Genomic DNA, 21267 nt, shown 5'->3' on the forward strand with positions numbered 1-21267 from the left:
CATCACACCTGGCTCCACCTTACCAAGTTCACTGAGAATTCCCAGGAATCATTCGTCAGTGCCCTTGTCTGATCTAAAAGTGAGGAAGAAGCCCAGAGAGAACAGGACAGTAAAACACGGTTGGTCACTGGAATCTTTTTTCAGACACCACAACATACTTTTGTTAGGCATCAGAAAGCTTTCAAGTAGTTGTTCATGTAACAGTGGTTCTAATCTGACAAAAAAGAGAGAGGCCGTGGTTCAGCCCATAACAAGCACCACTTCAGAGGTTAGAATCCTCAACAAAACCAGGACTGTCATGTTTTTTTTTCCCTCATGGGCCACAAAAGCAGCAGCAGTCTAGCCTAGTTGCCCGATTGTACCCCTCTGGGAACAGTTAGGGTAATTTTTTCTTCCATCTGTTAGCATGGATGACCAGAATGCAGGACAGTGGATAGGGTGCATAGTTTCCAGAGGCTACAGAATCCCTATCCTTTCCATACCCCATATACTGTCTCTTCACCTTTCTGACATCCCACCTTGTGAGAGGAGAGTGGGAAAGGAGGAAGTAGTAAACCTTGTAGCAAAGCAATCCATTCAAGAAGTACAACCACATAAGAGTGGGTGAAAATACTATTTTAGATTCATTTTAGTTTCCAGGAAAACAGTCGACCTCAGGTAAATCATAGGCCTACACAGTCTGAATGATGTTGCTCCAAAAACAATGCTCTGGATGGTCTAGTGCATACCATTTTTGAATGCATTAGGAGTTTGGATGTTCCCACAAAACGTAGAGGAAGCTTAGCTATACATGAAGATAACCATGGAGTTGAGGAGGTTCCTACACTTCCATGTAGGAACCAGGCACTTTTAATTTTGAATCCTACTCTTTGCTCTTACCTCTGTTATTAGGGTGTTCAATAAATGTATGGCTATGATGGCAGTACAACTGTTGTGGAGAGTCAAGGTCTTCCCCTACTGAGACTGGCTGCTTGCTCCTCTATCTCTGGAAAGGCTAGTGGTAGCAAGAAAGTCCTTAGTATGCTTTTTTAATTCTTGATCAATATTTTGAACATTGGTAAATCACAGCTGAAGCCATCACAGACCATAGGTTTTGCAGGATGTTTCATGGACACTGACTTGTTAGGCAAGTCTGCCTCAGGAAATATCTCTTCTTCTTCTTTCACCAGATTTTTCCCCAGTAAGTCTGTGTCTGTAAACGCTAGGCTTTATGGTAGTAACTTACTTTCTGTTGCCACATGCTGGTTATCATATATGAGTGCTGCAGTGGACCCTAATAAGTCAGTGGAACAAATCCTTTGGTTTTTTCACAGACTGAAATTAGAATTTCCAAAGTATGCAAGGCACATCATCTCAGGTAGCTTCACACCCCAAACATATCTCTGGGCCATTCTTTCCAGCTCTCAGTTCTCTTGTTGATACTTACCACAGATGCATCCCACCTGGAGTGGAGAGGAAACTGACAGGGTTAGACACTTCAAAGTATGGTCACCTGGAGAGCCAGATGGAGGGCTAGCACCAGACACCAGAATCACTAACTACTGTATACCTCTGTTCTCACCCTTTCCTACTAATCCCCAAATTCATCTACAAAGCTGACCTTGTGCAAGGCAAAATCTCCATTTTGAGTGCAGTAAGTGCGGTTCCCTCTGTGTGCCTACCATTCCTTCTGCTAATTATATGCACTAACTTCAAGATCATACCAAATTGGGGAAAGGGCATATTCCCCAAACCTGAGAATTGTGTGATCTTGCAGGGGAATGCAGGCTTGATCACTGCAAAAAACAATGTTTTCTGAGATTTTGCATGTGCTGAAGTTGTGTCTTGGAGCTTGCATACCAGGAATGTCGGTGTTTTTTGACCTTATGCGGTAGTATACGTCTCTCTCTCTCTCTCTCTCTATATACATATATATATATATATATATATATATATATATATATATATATATATGTGTGTGTGTGTGTGTGTATACACACACACACACACACACACACACACACACACACACACACACACACACACACACATATATATATATATATATATATATATATATATATATATGGGTCCCTATCACATTGCTGAAGTTTTAAAACTCCAAATATGATGTGACCGAGACCATATCTCTGAAGTTTTGAAACTCTGACAACTGTCTATTGGGATTGCCATATAATGCAGAACCTGGGATTTGCCATTTTCCTCACTGTAGTGTGATCTCAGAGTTGGTATATTTAAGTAGCAGGGGGTGTGGGGGGTGCAGGGGGGCTTGCCCCCTGCAAAAATGCACAGTTAAGTTGTTTATTTATTTATTTTTCCATTTTCGGAATTTCAAAACTTCAGAGATATGGTCTTGGCCATATCGTCTTCGGAGTTTTGAAATTTCGGCAATGTGATAGGGATATATATATATATATATATATATATATATATATATATATATATATATATATATATATATGTATATGGGTCTACTTCATTTGTACGAAGTTTCAGTATTTTGAAACGCACTTGGCCATTTGGTTGAAGTACCAAAACTTCGAAAATGGAGTATGGAGATCACAATACAGTGGGGAATAGGAATATTCCCTTTTCCTAGCTGTAGTGCAATCTCGGAGTTGTTATATTTAAGTAGGGGGAGTGTGGGGGGGGCACAGCCCCCCTGCAAAACATGTTTTATGTGTGTTTTTTTTTTTAGACAGCCGATCCGGCGACTAGGCTTCAGCAACAGTGCACTTTTGTTGAAATGCACTTTCGCTGAAGTGAGCATCTACTTTATTTGTTCGATGTATCGTAGATCCATATATATATATGTGTGTGTGTGTGTGTATAAGTATATATATATATATATATATATATATATATATATACATGTATATCTTTATAGGTTGTATATTTTAATAACTTCTTTTGACGGTTATGAGTTTCAGAAATTTAAGCATTTTATTTTGAAAGTCACCTTTTTCCACATGCACACACATGCATGCATACACACACACACACACACACACACACACACACACACACACACACACACACACACACACACACACACATATATACATATTGAAATAGGTTACATAGTTGCACATACAAAATCACAAATATACATAGACACATATATATATATGAGAAATGCAGAGTTGTATCTCTGTATATAAATCTATATCTATCTCTCTCCCTATAAATATATATTTTTTCCCATTACTTGATACTTCACTTTTGTCCAACCAAGACTCCTTCTCTCTAACTTTCCTTATCCCTAATATCCTTCTATTGTCATCTCCTCAATGCATCATGCTACTCTACCACACTAGTCTACTACCTCTTCTTTTCTTAACCTCTATTCTAACTTCCTGCCAACACCAACTCTTTCCCTTGCCCCCTCCCCTCCACTTTCAGTCCCTTCAGCACACCATTCCAAATTCACAGATTATGTTATAAAACCTGTCATCTTCATCATCACCAATCTAGCACTTCACTCATAGATACACTTACGAATATACCTCACTTCAACTTCTTAATAAATATACCAAACTTACTCTCAAACAGCCTAACCTCATTATTCATTTAAACACTAATTTCAGTCTTGGTTGAGACATCCATCCTAATCCAGGTTCCAAGAATAATCCACTGAAACCAAACACAATTCAACATACCAATGCTAACATTACTATCACTCCTACCCCCAATAACTCAACCCTCTTTCTTCTAAACATGAACCTCAGGAGTCTATCAAATAAAATACACGAATTTCACCCAACTCTCTCACTCTACACTCCTGACATAGTAGTTCTGACTGAAACCTGGCTAAAGGCCAACATAAGGGACAGCAAAATATTAAGCCAAGGCTACAACATCCACAGAATAGATAAACTAAACAAATGGGATGAAGGCATAGCTATGGCCTATAAAAATACTCTTAACCTTCAATTCCTTGGACCAACCCTACAAAAACCAGTAACATAGAACTGCTATTTAACAAACTTGTAATAAATTCCAGAATATTAATAATTATAATAGCTGTCTACATCCCACCTGGAAACAATGCTGCCATAATTGAGGACTTACTCAACTGGACATCCCTTACATTCTCCCAGGAAACTATATTTACGGGTGACTTTAACTCAGACTGAATTACTTATTCTGCTGACCACCCATCAAATTTCATGCATCTTTATGGATCCTGTCAGCTTATACAATCTCCAACTAGAGTGGACAAAACAACTAATAGACATTCAGTACTAGACTGGATATTAACCAAAAAATCATCACACACCTACTACTCAGGTTGCCTCCCAGATAGTATCAGTGACCACCTACCCACCTACCTGGTTAGACAATGCAACACATCACCAAGAATACTACATTCAGATAGATATTCAACAAAAAACACTTTTAACCCCAAACATTCTTAACTACATAACAACACAGTGACTGGTCCCCATTATTATAACTTCCACTGAATATTGCCCATATTGTACTTTAATAACACATTTCTAGACATCCTAAATAACTTAGCAGCTTCTAGAACTATTAAAATCAAGACAAACTATGATCCCTGGCTGACAAAAGAAACTTAAACTATTACTCAAAACCAGAAATTAACATGGGCTCAATACCAGTCCAACAAAATGAAACAAAGACAAGAAACAGGTCAAAAACAATAAAAAATCCTACTATATTTCAACCCAACAAAAATACCAAAACAATCCTAAAAATTTCTGGGCTCCTATAAATCAACTGTTAAAGCCAGATCAACCTAAAACCCCAACACCTAATCATACAATTTCTTCAGACAGTATAGCCACACAATTTAACACCTACTTTACAAACTCTATACTAAACCTAATTCAAGCCAACAACAATACTCCTCTAACCATTTCCCTCTGTTTCTGACAATGCTTCTCATACCTTTTCCCTCAAAAATGTAAAAAAAAACAGCATCATAAAAAAACTACTCAGTAAACTTAGGCCTACTTCTCTCGCTGCTGATAATCTCCCTTCTGAATATCTCAAGCTAGCTGATGACATAATCTCTTATCCAATCTCTGTCTTAATGGATCACTCCATAACAGAACAGCACATTCCTAAAATCTGGAAAATTTCTTCACTCCATTGCATAAAGGTGGTACCTCTACTGAATTCTCCAATTACAGGCCTATTGCCATCTTATCTCCACTATCCAAAATTGTAGAGAAATGTATCCATTCCTAATTCTTGTCTTACTTAATATCCAATAACCTTCTAATTCCCAACACAGCTTTAGACCCAACCACAGTACCACTACAGCTCTCTTAAGCTTCACAAACTTTATCAACCATTTCAGAAACAACAGCCATCTAGTCTCCTCCATCTTCCTTGACATGCCCAAAGCTTTCGATACCATCTCCCATCAGAAGCTCTTCAATGAACTTTCATCCCTTAAACTAAGTCACTCTGCCCTTACATGGTTCCACAATTACATATCTGTTTGCAGGCTGTAAAATGCCAACATGAACTCTCTTCTCTACTTCCTGCCCCATGATGCATTCCACAAGGATCCATTCTAAGTCCTCTCCTATTTTCCATCTTCACCAACAAGCTTCACACTGCCAACCACCGGGCTACTACCATACAATATGCTGATGACTCCACACTCATATGCACCCCCCCCCTCTAAAATCCAACAAATAACTCAACTATCCTTTACAGAGGTAGAATTTTGGCTTTCTGATGATCAGTTAATCCTCAATCACAATAAAACTTAACTTATGATTTTCTTGCACAATAAATCTTCAGACCTTCTGTTCTCCTTCATTATACATTCTTCTAATAACACAAAAGCTTAAACTGTTTCTCACACTAAGCTTCTTGGTGTTACAACTGATAACAAGTTGAGATGTGACAAACACATTACCCTAACTATAGAAAAGTTCACATTAAATTCGACTCTCTCTCTACAGAGTCAAACCCTTCCTCACTGACACCACAAGACAATTTATTGCTAGAACACACCTAATCTCTTCTCTTCTTTATGCCTCACCCATTGTTACTAACCTGTACAAATCAGACCTGACAAAACTAGATGCCTTTTAGAACAAAGTTGCCAGATTCATCACCAACTCTCCTCATAGGTCCCATCACTGTACTGCTCTACAACAACTAAACTGGCTTGAGCTCCCCAATTATCTCACATACACCAAACTCACTATGACCCATGGCATACTATACCTCCTAGACCTATGTCCTGCACTCCACAACCAACTTCAACCCCAATCTAATAAAAGACTACTTAAATCTTCTGACAAATTCCTCTCATAAGTCTCAAAAGCAAGCAACTTTTCTGATGAATCTATTTACTCCAACCACATTGCCAGAACATGGAACTTCATCCCCCAAAACTGACTTACCACAACAAATCGCTCATTGTTCAAATTTCTCCTCAAATTTCACCTAATTCTTGGCTCTGCTCCTGCCTTATACCTTGCTCATTCCTTCCCCTCCTTCCTGCCATCTTTATACCTTGTTATCCTTGTATGTACCACCACTGTTTTAGCTTATGTATTGTACAACTTGTTATTTGCAACAATCTTTATTCCATTTGGGGCTTTTCTCCCCAGGCCTCTGCTGAAAAAGGACCTATGCCCAGTCAGATTTCCCTGGACAACAAACGTTAAATAAATAAATAAATGTGTGTGTGTGTGTGTGTGTGTGTGTGTGTGTGTGTGTGTGTGTGTGTGTGTGTGTGTGTGTGTGTGTGTGTGTGTGTGTGTGTGTGTGTGTGTGTGTGTGTGTGTGTGTGTGTGTGTGTGTGTGTGTGTGTGTGTGTGTGTGTGTGTGTGTGTGTGTGTGTGTGTGTGTGTGTGTATATATATATATATATATATATATATATATATATATATATATATATATATATATATATATATATATATATATATATATATAATATATATATATATATATATATATATATATATATACATATATATATATATATATATATATATATATATATATATATATATATATATATATATATATATATATATATGGATCTATCTTACAACGTTGACAAGTCAAAACGCCGAAAACGAAATCACCGACACCACATAACCGACATTTCACAAACACGAAACCTCACATGCCCGACACACCATAATCCCGACAAGCAACAAACAAAACAAATCCCGGTCCAAAAGCACACAGACAACACAAGCACACCAAAATCCTTACAAACCAACACTAAACCTCACATACACAACTACCTACAACCTTAACCCAAACCCTAACCCTAAGGTCCGCCACTATCGCACACTCACCTAACCCGCCCTAACCCTAACTCACTCAACCGCCCTAACCCACAAACTATCACAGTCGCACACTTACCTAGCCAGCCTAACCCTAACTCACTTAACCCGCCCTAACCCACAAACTATCACAGTCGCACACTTACCTAGCCAGCTTCTAACCCTAACTCACTTAACCCGCCCTAACCCACAAACTATCACAGTCGCACACTTACCTAGCCCGCCCTAACCCTAACTCACTTAACCCGCCCCTAACCCACAAACTATCACAGTCGCACACTTACCTTACTCGCACCCTAACGTCCGTCACTACCGCATACATCCACAGCCTTTTCCCATGTCGATGTTCTCAGCGTCGGGGTTTTGATCCGTCGGTCTTCTCCGTTTTCGATCTTCTGGTGTCGGTGTTCTCGCTGTCGGCGTTCTGACTTGTCGACGTAGTCAGATAGACCCATATATATATATATATACATATATATATATATATATATATATATATATATACATATATACACATTAATAAAGATTTGTTTTATGCTTTAAGGAGGATTTTATTACATGCTTCGAGCCTTGGTGAACACTGCTTATTTCTGTTTGATTTACATATATATATATATATATATATATATATATATATATATATATATATACATACATACACACACACACACACACACACACACACACATTCATGCACTCAAACACGTGAATCAAAATATGTAAAGTAGGTGAAATTCAGTTGTGTAACTTGTAGTGCTTTTACAGTGGGTTTATGGTTTCTGTTTCAGGAGTAGTGTAATCCTACAGTAAATTTAATTTATTATACAAATCTGTATTTGTTGTATTCCCTTTAGCAATTTTCCTCTCTTTGTAGGGTTGAATTAGCATTTCCATTAATTTCTAGTGGGTTAATCCCAGTGGCAGCTGGTGACTTCAGATCAAAGGGGGCTGCAGGAGACAGTAGAATGGGTGGGGTCAATGGGAATGTGTGTGGCCAACTAGAACGGGGAGGGGCTATGCTCAACGCCGCCCTGGGTGTCAACCTGTCACTATGAGAGTCCAATCAAGACAAAATGAAGTGTAGAAAAAATATTTCAATGCATTGGCTGCATGACAGCTTACTTAATATCTAGATGGAATCAAAAAGGTTGTGAGGCATGTAAAAATAAATTACTTTTAAATACATTACTGGAATGCCAGGCAAACTCAAGTCTAAGAAAAACAAGCAGCACTCAACTGAAACCACTTCTCCTTGCACTGCAGTTCTAATTATAATTTATATTCAGCTTTATTAAAGTACCAAGTAACATGCTGAAAGTAGCAATCACTGTGATACCCCCACTTGTAAAAATGTTTCTTAACCCAAAAAGACCTGCTGCCTGACAACAACTATCTACTTGTTTCATGGGGAAAACCTGATCAAAGTAAAAAATGAAAAGCAAACAAGAAACAAGCTCAAGATACATTGCTTAAAGGATTACTGCACAGGTTATAGACCACACACACAATAGATTGCCATTTTGTTTAGTTTACAGGTAAAGCCTGCAAAGATGACTGCAAGTCTCCAACAAATGTAATGAGCTTCTTAAAATAATGTAATCCTGTCCTTTATTACAAATACTGTCATATGCATTTCAATACCCAAGGCTTATATGTTATCTAGTTATGTAAGTATTCTCTGCATGGCGACAACAGAAAGGCTTTCAATGTTGGCAATTCTTTAACAGTATGCTTATTAAAGCTTACTTGCATCTCACAATGTCAGACAAGCTTACCTGATGGTCATTAAAGCATTGCTACTTAAACACAGAGCAATGGGCACTTTGTGAATAATAAGAAGCATAAATCAACAGTATAAAAATATGACAGAAACCAGAACATTCTGCAAAAACAGGACAGATGAAAAGCCACTGTAGTACTTGTGTCTGCCTTGGATGGGGGATACTCTGCATATTTACACTGCATAACTGCTCCTTGCCTTGCTTGGACACATCTAGAGTCACTACATGGGGGAGTGGGGTGCAACAAGTATGTCACAATTTGAAATGTCTCTGGCTGACTGTGATGGCCCTGACACATTTGTCATATCTCTCAACCTCAGAGCAAGTAGTCTGGACAAAGCCATACACAGAAGTGGGACAAAGACCCAAAAATAAAGACAATTTTAAATATTGCTCTTATAAACTTAGAAAGATAATATTTTGCATTAGTATGAATTTTCTGAAGGGTATGACATCTAAAACTCAAATGTATGTCATTATTTTCTAACTTCAGTCTTTAATGATTTGCCATTAATTTGCCAAGAAAACACAATTTTATGAAAAACGGACCAAAAATGTGATGCAAAAATATAAAATAGCCACACAATACAGCTGGGAACCTGTCAAATAATGCACTTTTTAATATTAGTACTGCTAACTTGAGCAGCTGACAAAATAAACAAATCTACATGCATTTCTGAAATAAAAGTAATGTATAACTCTGATTATTACAGTTATTTATTAATTGTAGACCCCCCACATTTTCTTCCAAAATTGCCATTTTGTGGAGGGATTAGTGGAAGAGCAACATTATGAGCCAAAATCAGGGAGAGTTGACAGGTATGGATATGCCTAATTCTATAAAGCAATTTGCATGTACGTCTCAACCTGTTAATGCAGGAAATCTGGACAAGGCCAAATATATTGGGGGAACATATAAACAGTACAAAAAATTGCTCTTGTATAAACTGAAACAGTTGATAGAATAACAGGTCTTGCTTTAGCATGCATTTTTCTGAAGTTTATGAAGTCTGAAACTCAGTGTCTGTCATTATTTAGTGACTTAATTCCTAAATGAGTTGGCAGAAAACCACACATTTTATGAGGAACAAACCAAAAATAAGAAGCAAAAACCTATTCATTCTGCAAAAATCTGGACAGTTGAGAGGTATAGTTCATCTGGGGCTGTCTTTGAATTTGCCGCCCTTCCCCCCCTCACAAAATCATGGTCGAATGGAGCCTCCCCCTGCAGCCATTCCAATGAACCATTACTTGGCTATTTCACCCCATTTGCCATAAACACTAATGTGCATACTGCTTTACTTCTGTGATGATTTGGACGTCATTTGACAGTTTTATTTTGCATTTTACAGCACAACCACTAATAGATATCTGCTAAACAAAGCCATGCAGTCTCACAATGAAAACAGACTTAGCATTAAAACTTCTCTGCTCTTGAAACTCACATTCATTGAAACAGCATTGAAACCCACATTCAAAGAAAATACATTTTGCCAGTGGCAGATAAAGATTAACTTTGGGCTGTTTTCAAATCACAGGCCCCTTGCACATTAAACATACACATGCTCTTTGATATACCTTCCTGATTGTATTAAATTATACTCCTTGTACAATACAGTACAGTTTTAGAAGGCATTTTAAATTTATTGTTTTGAACATTTTTCCAGTAAACAATGAAACCAAATGCATGCACCAATAATGACAAAACTGCCCAATTCAGAACATTTCCATCATAAAAGTCTACTCAAACTTCTACAGTCCACCAGTATCAGTAAATATGCACAATCTCTGAAGAAGTAAAAGTAATCTAAATAATTCCATGTTAAAGAAATCTGTAACTAATGAAGAAGTTGCTGCTAGCAAACAACTTTATATTTAATTGTTTCATCTACAAATAAAGTGCCTTTTGCCCTTGAGGAATAAATTGCCTATGTTACACTAAAAAATGTTAAGCTAGTAATATTGCAATAGGGAATGGATGGAAAACTGACAGGTTCATAGTTACTAGGTATCTTCACCAAAAAGGATTGCAGCATCCACCCCCTTTGCAACACAGTACAGTATCAGCAATGCATCTACCTACTGTGGGAGTTGAACCCACAGCCTTCTGCATCAAAAGCAAGTACACTACCTGTTGTGCTATTAACAATGCAAGCAGACTCAGCATAAGCAGAACTAAACATTTGCTCCCTTGCAGCTCTCAACTCATTGTAAAATCTACTCAACACTCAGCTGTATCTCTGAACTTTGCAGCACACGAAATCTGGAAAAAGCCAAACTTTATTGTGGGGGGGGGGGACAAAAGCCCAAACACCTGGGATACATTTTAAACATTGCTTGTATAATGTTGGAAAGTTGCTATAATAAAATGCTGTGTTACCACCATACATTTCATTGCCAAGTCTTGACCCCAGGACCTTGTGCAAAACAGTCAGAGTAACGTACCACTATACCAAATCAGCTATTTTGTGAAAGAGAAGAAAACTGAAACTTAAATGGCTACCACTTAGTGAATTCAGGTCTCACCATAGCTGCCAACCTCTTAGCACAAAACACCTGAACAAAGTTAATAATGGGGGAATACAGCCCCCAAACATATTCAGTGAATTCAGTTCTCACCATAGCTCTCAACCTCTTAGCAAAAACACCTGTACAAAGCCAGTAATGGGGGAATACAGACTCCAAACATATTCAGTGAATTCAGTTCTTACAATAGCTCTCAACCTTAGCACAAAAAAACTTGGATGAAGCCAATAATGGAGGAATGCAGTCCCAAAAATAGGGACAATTTTCAAATATCCATCTTATAAACTTAGAAAATTGCTAGAATAAAAGGTTTTGTATTACCATGTATTTTCTGAAGAATATGAAGTCTGAAATTCAAATGCTTGTCATTTTTATTTATTTCATATTTGTTAACCGGGAAAGTCTGATTTGGAACAAAAGCCACTTTTCAGCAGAGACCCAGGGAGAAACACTCCAGACACATGTCTTTGTAAGATGGGAAGACACCAAAGCACACAGAGGAAACCCACACAAACACAGGGAGGACAAACAGACTCCACACAGAAGGCACCCCAGCCAAGAATCAAACCAGAGAACCTGTAGCTGTCAGGCAACAATGCTACCACTGCACCACTGCACTACTGACTATGTAAAGACAAAAATACAGAAACCACAGATTTTATTAGGAACAGAACAAAACAGAACAAATATGAGGCAAAAATCTGCAATTTTTTTTTACAAATGGTTGTGGGTAGGGAATTCAGGCTTTTGCCACCTGGGACCAAGGTTCAGGGTTCAAGCCTGATTTTCTACCCACCACCATATAGCAAATGGGGCATCACACACACTCACACACACACATGCACGCACACACACCAGGGTCTTATCAGAAAACGAAGTTGCATAATAAAATTCACACACACACCAGGGTCTTATCAGAAAGGGACGTTGCATAATAAAATTCTGGAGTGTTAAATATGCAGTAAATAGTCAAAGTCCTGGATCAAATAAATAATTATCCCTACAAAATGCCAATATCATGAAAATGTAAAGGACAGCTCCTGCATACTATGTGTCAATAACAGCCAGTAACATACGTTTGGCCAGGTACTGAAAACAAACATCATGGATGAACAATAATTTTCTTGAAACAAGCATACTATATACCCATGTAATGTTAACTCAGACTTTTCAAGCACTCTTATCAATAAATGCAAAAAAAAAATGCTATGTGCATTAAAATGATATAAAAATACATAATGAAGATTTTAAATCTGAAAACTTTACAGTACACACCACAGATGATTTAAAGGGTACTAAAACAGCACAGGTCTAATGCCTGTTCAGAGGAGAAGCAGTCAGCTATCAGACCTTTCATTAGGCTCACTTTATTAAATGAGATTATCACAAAGCCAATTTGTCTAATATAATTGTTTAGTACTTGCTCACTTTTTGTATAACATTTGCCCTGCTTTAAATACATTTGCATACAAACATTCATTTTCATTGTCTTTCAGTGCACTGAGTGATTTGACCAACAGACACACACACACACACACACACACACACACACACACACACACACACACACACACACACACACACACACACACACATTTCCATACCTTAAAGTCAGTAAACCCACATATTCCTTCCTGCAGTTCTTCCGTAAAAGCCTGCGCTGAGTTATTCCTTCCTGCAGTTCCACCAAATGTTCGGAACATTCAAATGCCCATGCAGAGCAAGTTCTTCCCACGAGAGCAAGCTGGGTGCTACCCAGCCTGTGGAGGTTGCAGTCCAATCCCCTTCCAGTCTATGCAGTTGTAACTGCATAGACTTCTGGGATATGCTGCTGAATGATTGTCTTCCTAATCTGGACTGCTGGTGAGACAGTCTGGATTCTGTGAGCATACTCCAGACTGGTTCACCAGCAGTCTGGATATCAGAAATGCTGCGAGTGCACATGCGCAATGTTCTATGATGTGTTTTTGTTTTTCTTTTCTTTTCATTTTACAGCTGTGGGGGACTGCAGTCCTGCAGCCCAATAGCACGAGCCGCCCCTGGTTAATCCCTTTTTTGAGTTGCTTTATTCTAGTTATGTAAATTTTAATGAATGGATGTATCATATTGGCAATTTTCTACTGTAGATTTTATGTAGTCTTTATGTATTTTAGAGCATTTGGTGGTACTTTTATGTAGTATAGTTCATTTTAGAATTATATTTTAGTTTGGACCATGTGATGCTGCCTGCCCAGCTAGCTGGAATTTTATAAATGACTCTATGTCATTTGTGAATATTGCTATGATTTATACAGAACTGTATGTGATGTACCGAACTTCAAGAATGTAACCACAGTGTACCCTACTGGAAAAGAACAGAAATGCATATAAACTATATACCTGTGCAAATGTATGTTTTAATAGTAGAAGCTGGAACATACAGAGTTAATTTGCAAAACGTCAAGAAAATAAATTGGAATCAAAATGTTTTATGATTGTGTTATCTGTCAGTTTCAACACAGCAAGCAGACACAATGTCTAGAGCTAGAAGTTTTTTTATTGTCTTGAAAGTAATTTTAATTATTAGGTTTAAATATAAAGTGTTCTATTGCTTCATAGCAGCTGCAGATCTGAGAGATATGTACTTCTCACACAGAGATGATACATTCTGTTGGTATCTGTTAGCCTGGGAACTGAAGGCAGGTGACAAAGAGTGATGTCATCCAAGTTGACCCAGCAGTAATGTTCGATGGTAATTTAAGAACTCTCTCAGAGAAAGACTGTGCATTTTGTATCTTGCCTTGGACCTAGAAACATCAATTCATCATCATCTGCATTTGCCTTGCTAATAGTAAGTAATTAGGGTATAGTGATATCTCTTAAATATAGATAGGAATATAGTAAAGATTAGTTTAAATGTTCTCTGTATTTATTTGAGAATGTCCTGCAATGGTGTTTTAAAATATTTCCTGTGAGTCTGAGCTCTGCAGTTACTGTGTTGATTGAATATTGTCTTCTTCTTTTATTATTTATTATTAAATATATTTAAACCTATCTTTGTGGCTGATATTTGTGAGACATATTTAATCTCTTACAGTACCTGCATATGTATTTGGTGATACTGTACAGGCCACTCCTAAATAGCCTTGGTCTTGGTCACACTTACCATTTGAATAACAGTAACATTACATAGTAGGATTGGTCACCTTTGTAAGGGCTTTAAGTAGCTGATAAGTAGGGGGTGGTGGCAGTCATAACTACCTTATAGTCTGGGCAGAAGGGGGGCATAGCTAGTAAACCTGTGCCAGATTTACCCAGGTGTGTGTGTGTGTGTGTGTGTGTGTGTGTGTGTGTGTGTGTGTCTGTATATATGTGTGTGTGTGTGTGTGTGTGTGTGTGTGTGTGTGTTTGTTTGTATATAAATCTAATCTCAAAGTGTGTGTGTGTGTGTGTGTGTGTGTGTGTGTGCGTGTGTGTGTGTGTGTGTGTGTGTGTCAGTTACTTGGGCAGGGGCACAAAGCACTGGTTGGACAGAGAGGGTGCTGGAGGTCTTGGCTTGACACCTCAGCTGAGATCTTAACCCTGTAGCTGTGCCAGTGGGAGTCTTTTTGGGGATCTAGAGAAAGAGGGAGAAACCAGCCCCCAGACTGACTGCGATCTCTGTGTGCTCTTAAGGGAAATTGAACTTTACTGTCTATCTACTTGTCATCCTCCCATTGTGTATGTTCCTCACTGTTGCCATTGGTGAGGATTGAGGCTTTTTGATTACTGGGCCAGTGCAGGGGCATCACAGACCATACTGTACTGTAGTGTTTTAGTTAGGTTAGCAGTTTTTTTTTTCTGGTCTTTGCTGCACTGCCTGTCAGTCATCAATAATTTCCTCAGTCATTTGGCATATTTTTCCCTTAAACTGGTGCAGTTGTCAACTTGGTTGGATCCATCATTCAGACAGCCATTACGAGTCGTTCAAAGATTTTTGTTCTTAGCTTCTCCAGTCATAATTACATGCAGCTGACAAAGAGATGAGGAGTCTTTGGAAGTTGTTCCCTCACTTCCACAATGGGTGTTCCTCCAAGCAGCCCTTCCTGTCCCTGTGCGGCTTGAGTATGGTCTCCCTGTTCTCCACCATGGAAATCACACTGCCCACTATGCCTCCAGGTGCATGCAAACCCCTCATACCCCCCGAACCAATGAGTGGGCCACACCCTTTTACTTCTATTCCTTCCTGTCTGGATCCTCCAGTGCTAGGTTTGCTAATTAAACTCCTGGACACCTGGCTTGTAGTTAGGGCTGCACCTCTCTGCTCCATGGAACCAAGCGGGATAGCATTTAGCTTTTATAGTTCTGATTTGCTTGTAATACTATTTATTGTTTTGATATCTGCAGCTGTATTTTTGTTTGAATTATTTTAGCTATACTTGTGGCATTGTTTATGCAGGCTGAGTGATTCTGAAGCATACATCTCAATCTCTTCACCCAAGAAATATGGACAAAGCTTGATATAATGGGAGAACAAAGACACATTTTAAATATTGCTCTTATAAACTTAGAAAGTTACTAGATTTGAGATTTGGGTTAGCATACAGTTTTTGAAAGATATGAAGTCTGAAACTCAAATTTATGTTATTATTTAGTGACTTTAATCCTTAGATCATCCCAGGGATTTGTAAAAAAAAACACAGTTTTTACGAGGAACAGACCAAAAATATGAGGCAAAAATCTAGACATTCTGCAAAAATCTGTACAGTGGATAGGTATGTTCTGAAGTTTAATATGTATGTCTGTTTTATGTGTGCAGTATTTTTTACACTGTTTGCAAACAGTGCTTAGTTATAGTATACAATACATGTTTATTTCAGTTTTAGTGTATGTTTGTGTAGTACTGTGGATATATTTAAGGGATTTTTGTCCAGGTATAAAGTCTATGTGCTTAGTTTTATGCTGTGCTTTGTGGTTGAAGATGCACTCTGTATCTGTATTTCATTTTCTTTTTTTTTTCCCTTATTTTTTGTGCAATTTGGGAGTTTGGTTTTGGCAGCTTGTATTATTCTTACGTTGTATTTGTATATTTTGTGTGTAAAGCCTATGTTATTTCATTATTTTATTTTTTGTGACAGTGTAAATGTGTCATCCTCATATAATTTAATGAAAACAGTATTTCCAATTTAAACAGGGAGTGTTTTCACTGCATTTGTGTATTTATTATACTCTGTCAATGTGATTCTATACTGTACCCATGGAAGATAATGGCCAATAATGTGCATGGAATTCTATTTACAGCGACCAGTGAATGCGGGAAATTTTGGGTTAAAGATCCAATGAGTGGAGTTTGCTACCAGATCAGTAAAGAAGCTGCCCTTACTTGGCATGAAGCAGGGAAAAGCTGTCAACAGCAAAATGCAGAACTGTTAAGTGTCACTGAGCTAACAGAACAAACTTACCTCTCAGGTATGTAACCCTGTTTTTAAAGAAGGTTAACAAACTTACCTTTTAGGTATGTAACACTGTTTTAAAAGAAGATTAACAAACTTACCTCTCAGGTATGTAACACTGTTTTAAAGAAGGTTAACAAACTTACCTCTCAGGTATGTAACACTGTTTTTAAAGAAGGTTAACAAACTTACCTCTCAGGTATGTAACACTGTTTTTAAAGAAGGGATACAAAAGAATGATTCTTATACCATTATCACCACTTCTGTGCATTGTACATACTGGATAATAAACTGAATAAAGGATAAGCTATAGATTTACTGGCAAAAAAACTATGCACATATCCACAGTCTCCACTGCTGAGTTACTTTGTCTGTGTTTTTTATTTGTCAGCTCAGCCTAGAGCCCAGAGCTTGAAATGGCATGCATATTTTCTTTTAATCATTACAAAGGAATGGTACACGATGCTGTGATCTGTACTAGAGGATACTAATAAGAAACGTTCTGTGCTTTCACTCCTCTTTCCTTCAGTTATACTTACTTTGCATGACAAAACTACTGCCGTATAACTACGTATCCCAATAATCAGTGACTGAGTTGGCTAAAGTGCAATGAAAACCATTCATGATAGTTGGAGAAAAGCTTTTGAAACACATCACATGCTCTCCATTTAATGCAGTTGTTCTATAAAATGTATGATATGAATGCTACATGCTATGGGTATAGGTTTTACAGCAGCACCTTTTTTAGTATGACAGCTTGTCCATGAATAAAAAATAATTATATATATATATATATATATATATATATATATAATGTATAAAACATATCTTCTTTTGCCTATTGTTTTGAAATGGCAGGTGTAGACCGTGGGTTTTGAGTTATGGCAGACCACTGTACTGTGTTAGTAGCTAGTTAGAGGACAGTGTGAATCTGCTTACCCTAAGAAGCCCAGTGAGACTATATGACATTCTGTTAATTTCTTTAGCCAACAAAAAATACTCCAGCACTAATCCACACACAAGGAAGGAACTCCAAAAGTAATGGAAAACACAAAGACTTTATTCACAAAATGGTAAGCGCTTTCACAATCCCTCTGGATCACTTCCTCAGACCATATAGAATCAATGAATGCATGTTATTTAAAATACACAGGAAATAACTAATCAACCTATCACTTGCAAGCACACCCAAACTCCAATAAATCAATTACCTATTTAAAGGTACTATGACAATTCTTCTTTTCCTTCTTTCGGCTTTTGCTGGTTAAGGGTCACCACAGCGGATCACCTATCTGCTCATGATTGGAAGTGGAATTTTATGGTGTCGAGTTGCCAGCCCAGCACCCAACCTTCAACAGAAGGCACACACATGCACGCACTCATGCCTAGGGCCAAGTTAGAGTGTCCAATCCACCTACAGCATATCTTTGGGATGTGGGAGGAAACCAGAGCACCCGGAGTAAACCCACGCGATCACAGGGAGGTCATGCAGACTCCGCACAGAAGGCACCCCAGCCGAGGATCGAACTAGAGAACATCTTGCTGTGAGGCGGCAATGCTAACTACACATCCAATATAAATGTATCCAAGTTTCAAAATGGTAAAAAATCTAAAAAATAAAAACATATAAAAGAACATTAAAGCTGAATGCATAGAGGTGTTATGACAATAACTTATGTGTACATTCTTCTTAAACACATATTGATCAATGCTTGCTTAAAAATAGTGTATAATGTTCTCACAGACTTCTCTAAATAAAATAGATTAATATCTAAATATATATCATATAAAACTTATCTAGGTGTATTTCCTCAGTGCCCTACCCCTAAGGATGGGTTTGAGGGAGATATAACCATTAATTCCATGTATTTTATGGGCAGCTAAGAGCATGATCCACCTCAATTCTTTCCGCTCAGTCTTGTTCACTGTGTTACCCATCCTAATCCTTTCCTCAAATATATCAGTCACTACAAAATTAAAATAGTGGTTATCACCATGTTGGAGCATGTGTTTAGCTATAGCACTATGTTCAAGTTTTTTCCTGAAACAATAATAATGATCTCGAATGCGTTCTTTCAGACATCTGTTGGTTTTGCCAACATAAAATGCATGTCAGCTCACACATCGAGCCAAATAAACTATATTTTTAGTTTCACAATCCGCTGAAACATTGAATTTATATAATTTCTGTGTTACTGGGTGGATAAATACATTATTGCTCTCAATATATCGGCAAAAAGCACATCTATTACAAGTTTTTGTCTCATGTTGTATAAGCTGTCTAGGTGTTTGTTTATCAGTATAACATAACATTTTTGAGGGATTTCTTATTTTTATAAATAAACTTCAGTTTATTGCCTACTATCCCCCTAATACGATCGTCAGTACCTAAGATATGCCAATTCTTTCCCATTATCTCTCTAATCTGTTTGCTGTCAGTCGTATGTGTCAAACAGAATGTTAAACATTTATTTTCATTTGTCCCTTTATTGTTTTTTGTCCTATTTCAGGTGTAGAAAAATAAGGCTTACCCTTATTTAATCGTATATATTTAGCATTAGAACAAGCCTCTTCTACTTCACTCGATCTGTAACTTCTTGCAACAAATTCCCGTTTGAGAACTCCTAGACTAACATCAAAATCTAGTTTCCTAGAGTGTAATCTGGAATTCCGTAAGGCTTGATTATTTTCAACATTTCTGAAAACATGCGGTGGATGCATGCTCGTCCAATGTACAAAACTATTGCGATAAAACTCCTTCCTATACATTTTAGTGTATAGCTTTCTAGCCTGTCTATCCATCATAATCTTTATATCCAAGAAATCCATATAATCTTGTGAACTTTTGACTGTGAAATGCAGAAAATCATTACTATTATTCAACTATTCCACAAACTGACTTAATTTTTCCTCAGTCCCTCCCCATAAAAGGAATAGATCATCTATGAAACGGCGATAGAATAAAATATCATTCCTAAATTCATTATCATTCACTACACACGTTTGTTCCCAGTGAGCCATAACTAAATTGGTGTAGCTATTCGCAGTGGGCTTACCCATAGCTACACATGATGTCCGTAGAAAAAAATTATTATCAAAAATGAAAATGTTAAACTCTAATATAAGCTCTAATAAGAAACAGATCAAATCAACCTTTTCTGCACACACACATAGCATTGTTAATAGTAAGAAAATCTAGCAGGTAATCTATTCCCTTATCATTGGGTATTATCGTGAAGAGTGAAATAATATCTAATGTGACAAGATATTCATTGCCTCTTAACTCTCTATCTGATAGAAAACAAAATAAATCCTTAAGAAAATGTTCAGAGTCCCTAAGGACTATTTCATAACTTGTAAGAAATGGCCTAAGCTGTTTTTCTATATAGAGCAAGGTGGGTTCTGTTATCCACCCTGACCCAGATACTATCAGCCTAAACGGGGGAGTTGTTTCATTTTTGTGGACTTTTGGAAGGCCATTAAGGCTAGGGATAGTAAGGTAGTCGACCGTAAAATATGAATACAAATCTTTACATATACAATTCTCTAAAAACAATTTCTCATGTAAGAATTGTAATTATTTATCATTCCTTCAACTACAATGTGATCAGTATTCTTATAAGTGGTGGAATCATTCAACATATCATACATACTCTCAAGATAAAACAGCCTGTCCATCACAACAATAGAATGGCCCTTATTGGCTGGTTTAATAATTATTTCACTGTCATTCTGCAAAAGCCTGAAATCTTGTGTCTTTTCAAAAGTCATATTACAAAAGCTCTTGCTCCTATTATGGGAGCTGAACACATTGTGTAGTTCATCCTCACATGCTTTAACAAAAACATCAAGGACGGGTGGCAAGCTGGGCATAAACTCACTAGGTCGTTTAAATAAAATAGAGTTATTACCTTCATATTGAGTGGCACCATATGTAATTTTCAGAGCCACATTTTGAGTAAACATCCTAAGTTCAATTAAACTGTCCGATATGTCCACAAGACTTTCGCGAATGAATGTCAGACCTTTATTGAGCACTTTAATCTCATCTGCTGTCAGTACTCTACTTGAAATATTATAAACAAAACTTTCTGCCACATCTTTTTTATAATTTGTGCCTGCCCCTCACCAAACAATTGCTTCCTCTTCGGTCTCTGCCTTTCCGGTACTATTTCTGAGTTCCCTCTCTGATGTGTCTGAAAAGGGAGGGGTAAAGCAGGAAAAGAATGATCCTTATTGGTAACCAAGGATTCCTTA

At 37.6% G+C, this 21267-nt stretch overlaps 1 protein-coding gene across 2 annotated transcripts in view; it reads left to right on the plus strand.

Annotated features, from left to right (window-relative positions):
* The window catches only part of MRC1 (mannose receptor C-type 1), a 1874292-nt gene that overhangs the window by 248289 nt on the left and 1604736 nt on the right, over positions 1–21267 (plus strand). For both annotated transcript variants that reach the window (XM_044064625.1, XM_044064626.1), the window contains exon 4: positions 16859–17026. In XM_044064625.1, the coding sequence (XP_043920560.1) occupies positions 16859–17026 (168 nt within the window). The remainder of the gene's footprint in view (positions 1–16858; positions 17027–21267) is intronic.

Source organism: Protopterus annectens, chromosome 3.part0, assembly GCF_019279795.1.
Source record: "Protopterus annectens isolate FY-2018-M chromosome 3.part0, PAN1.0, whole genome shotgun sequence".
Taxonomy (NCBI): domain Eukaryota; kingdom Metazoa; phylum Chordata; order Ceratodontiformes; family Protopteridae; genus Protopterus; species Protopterus annectens.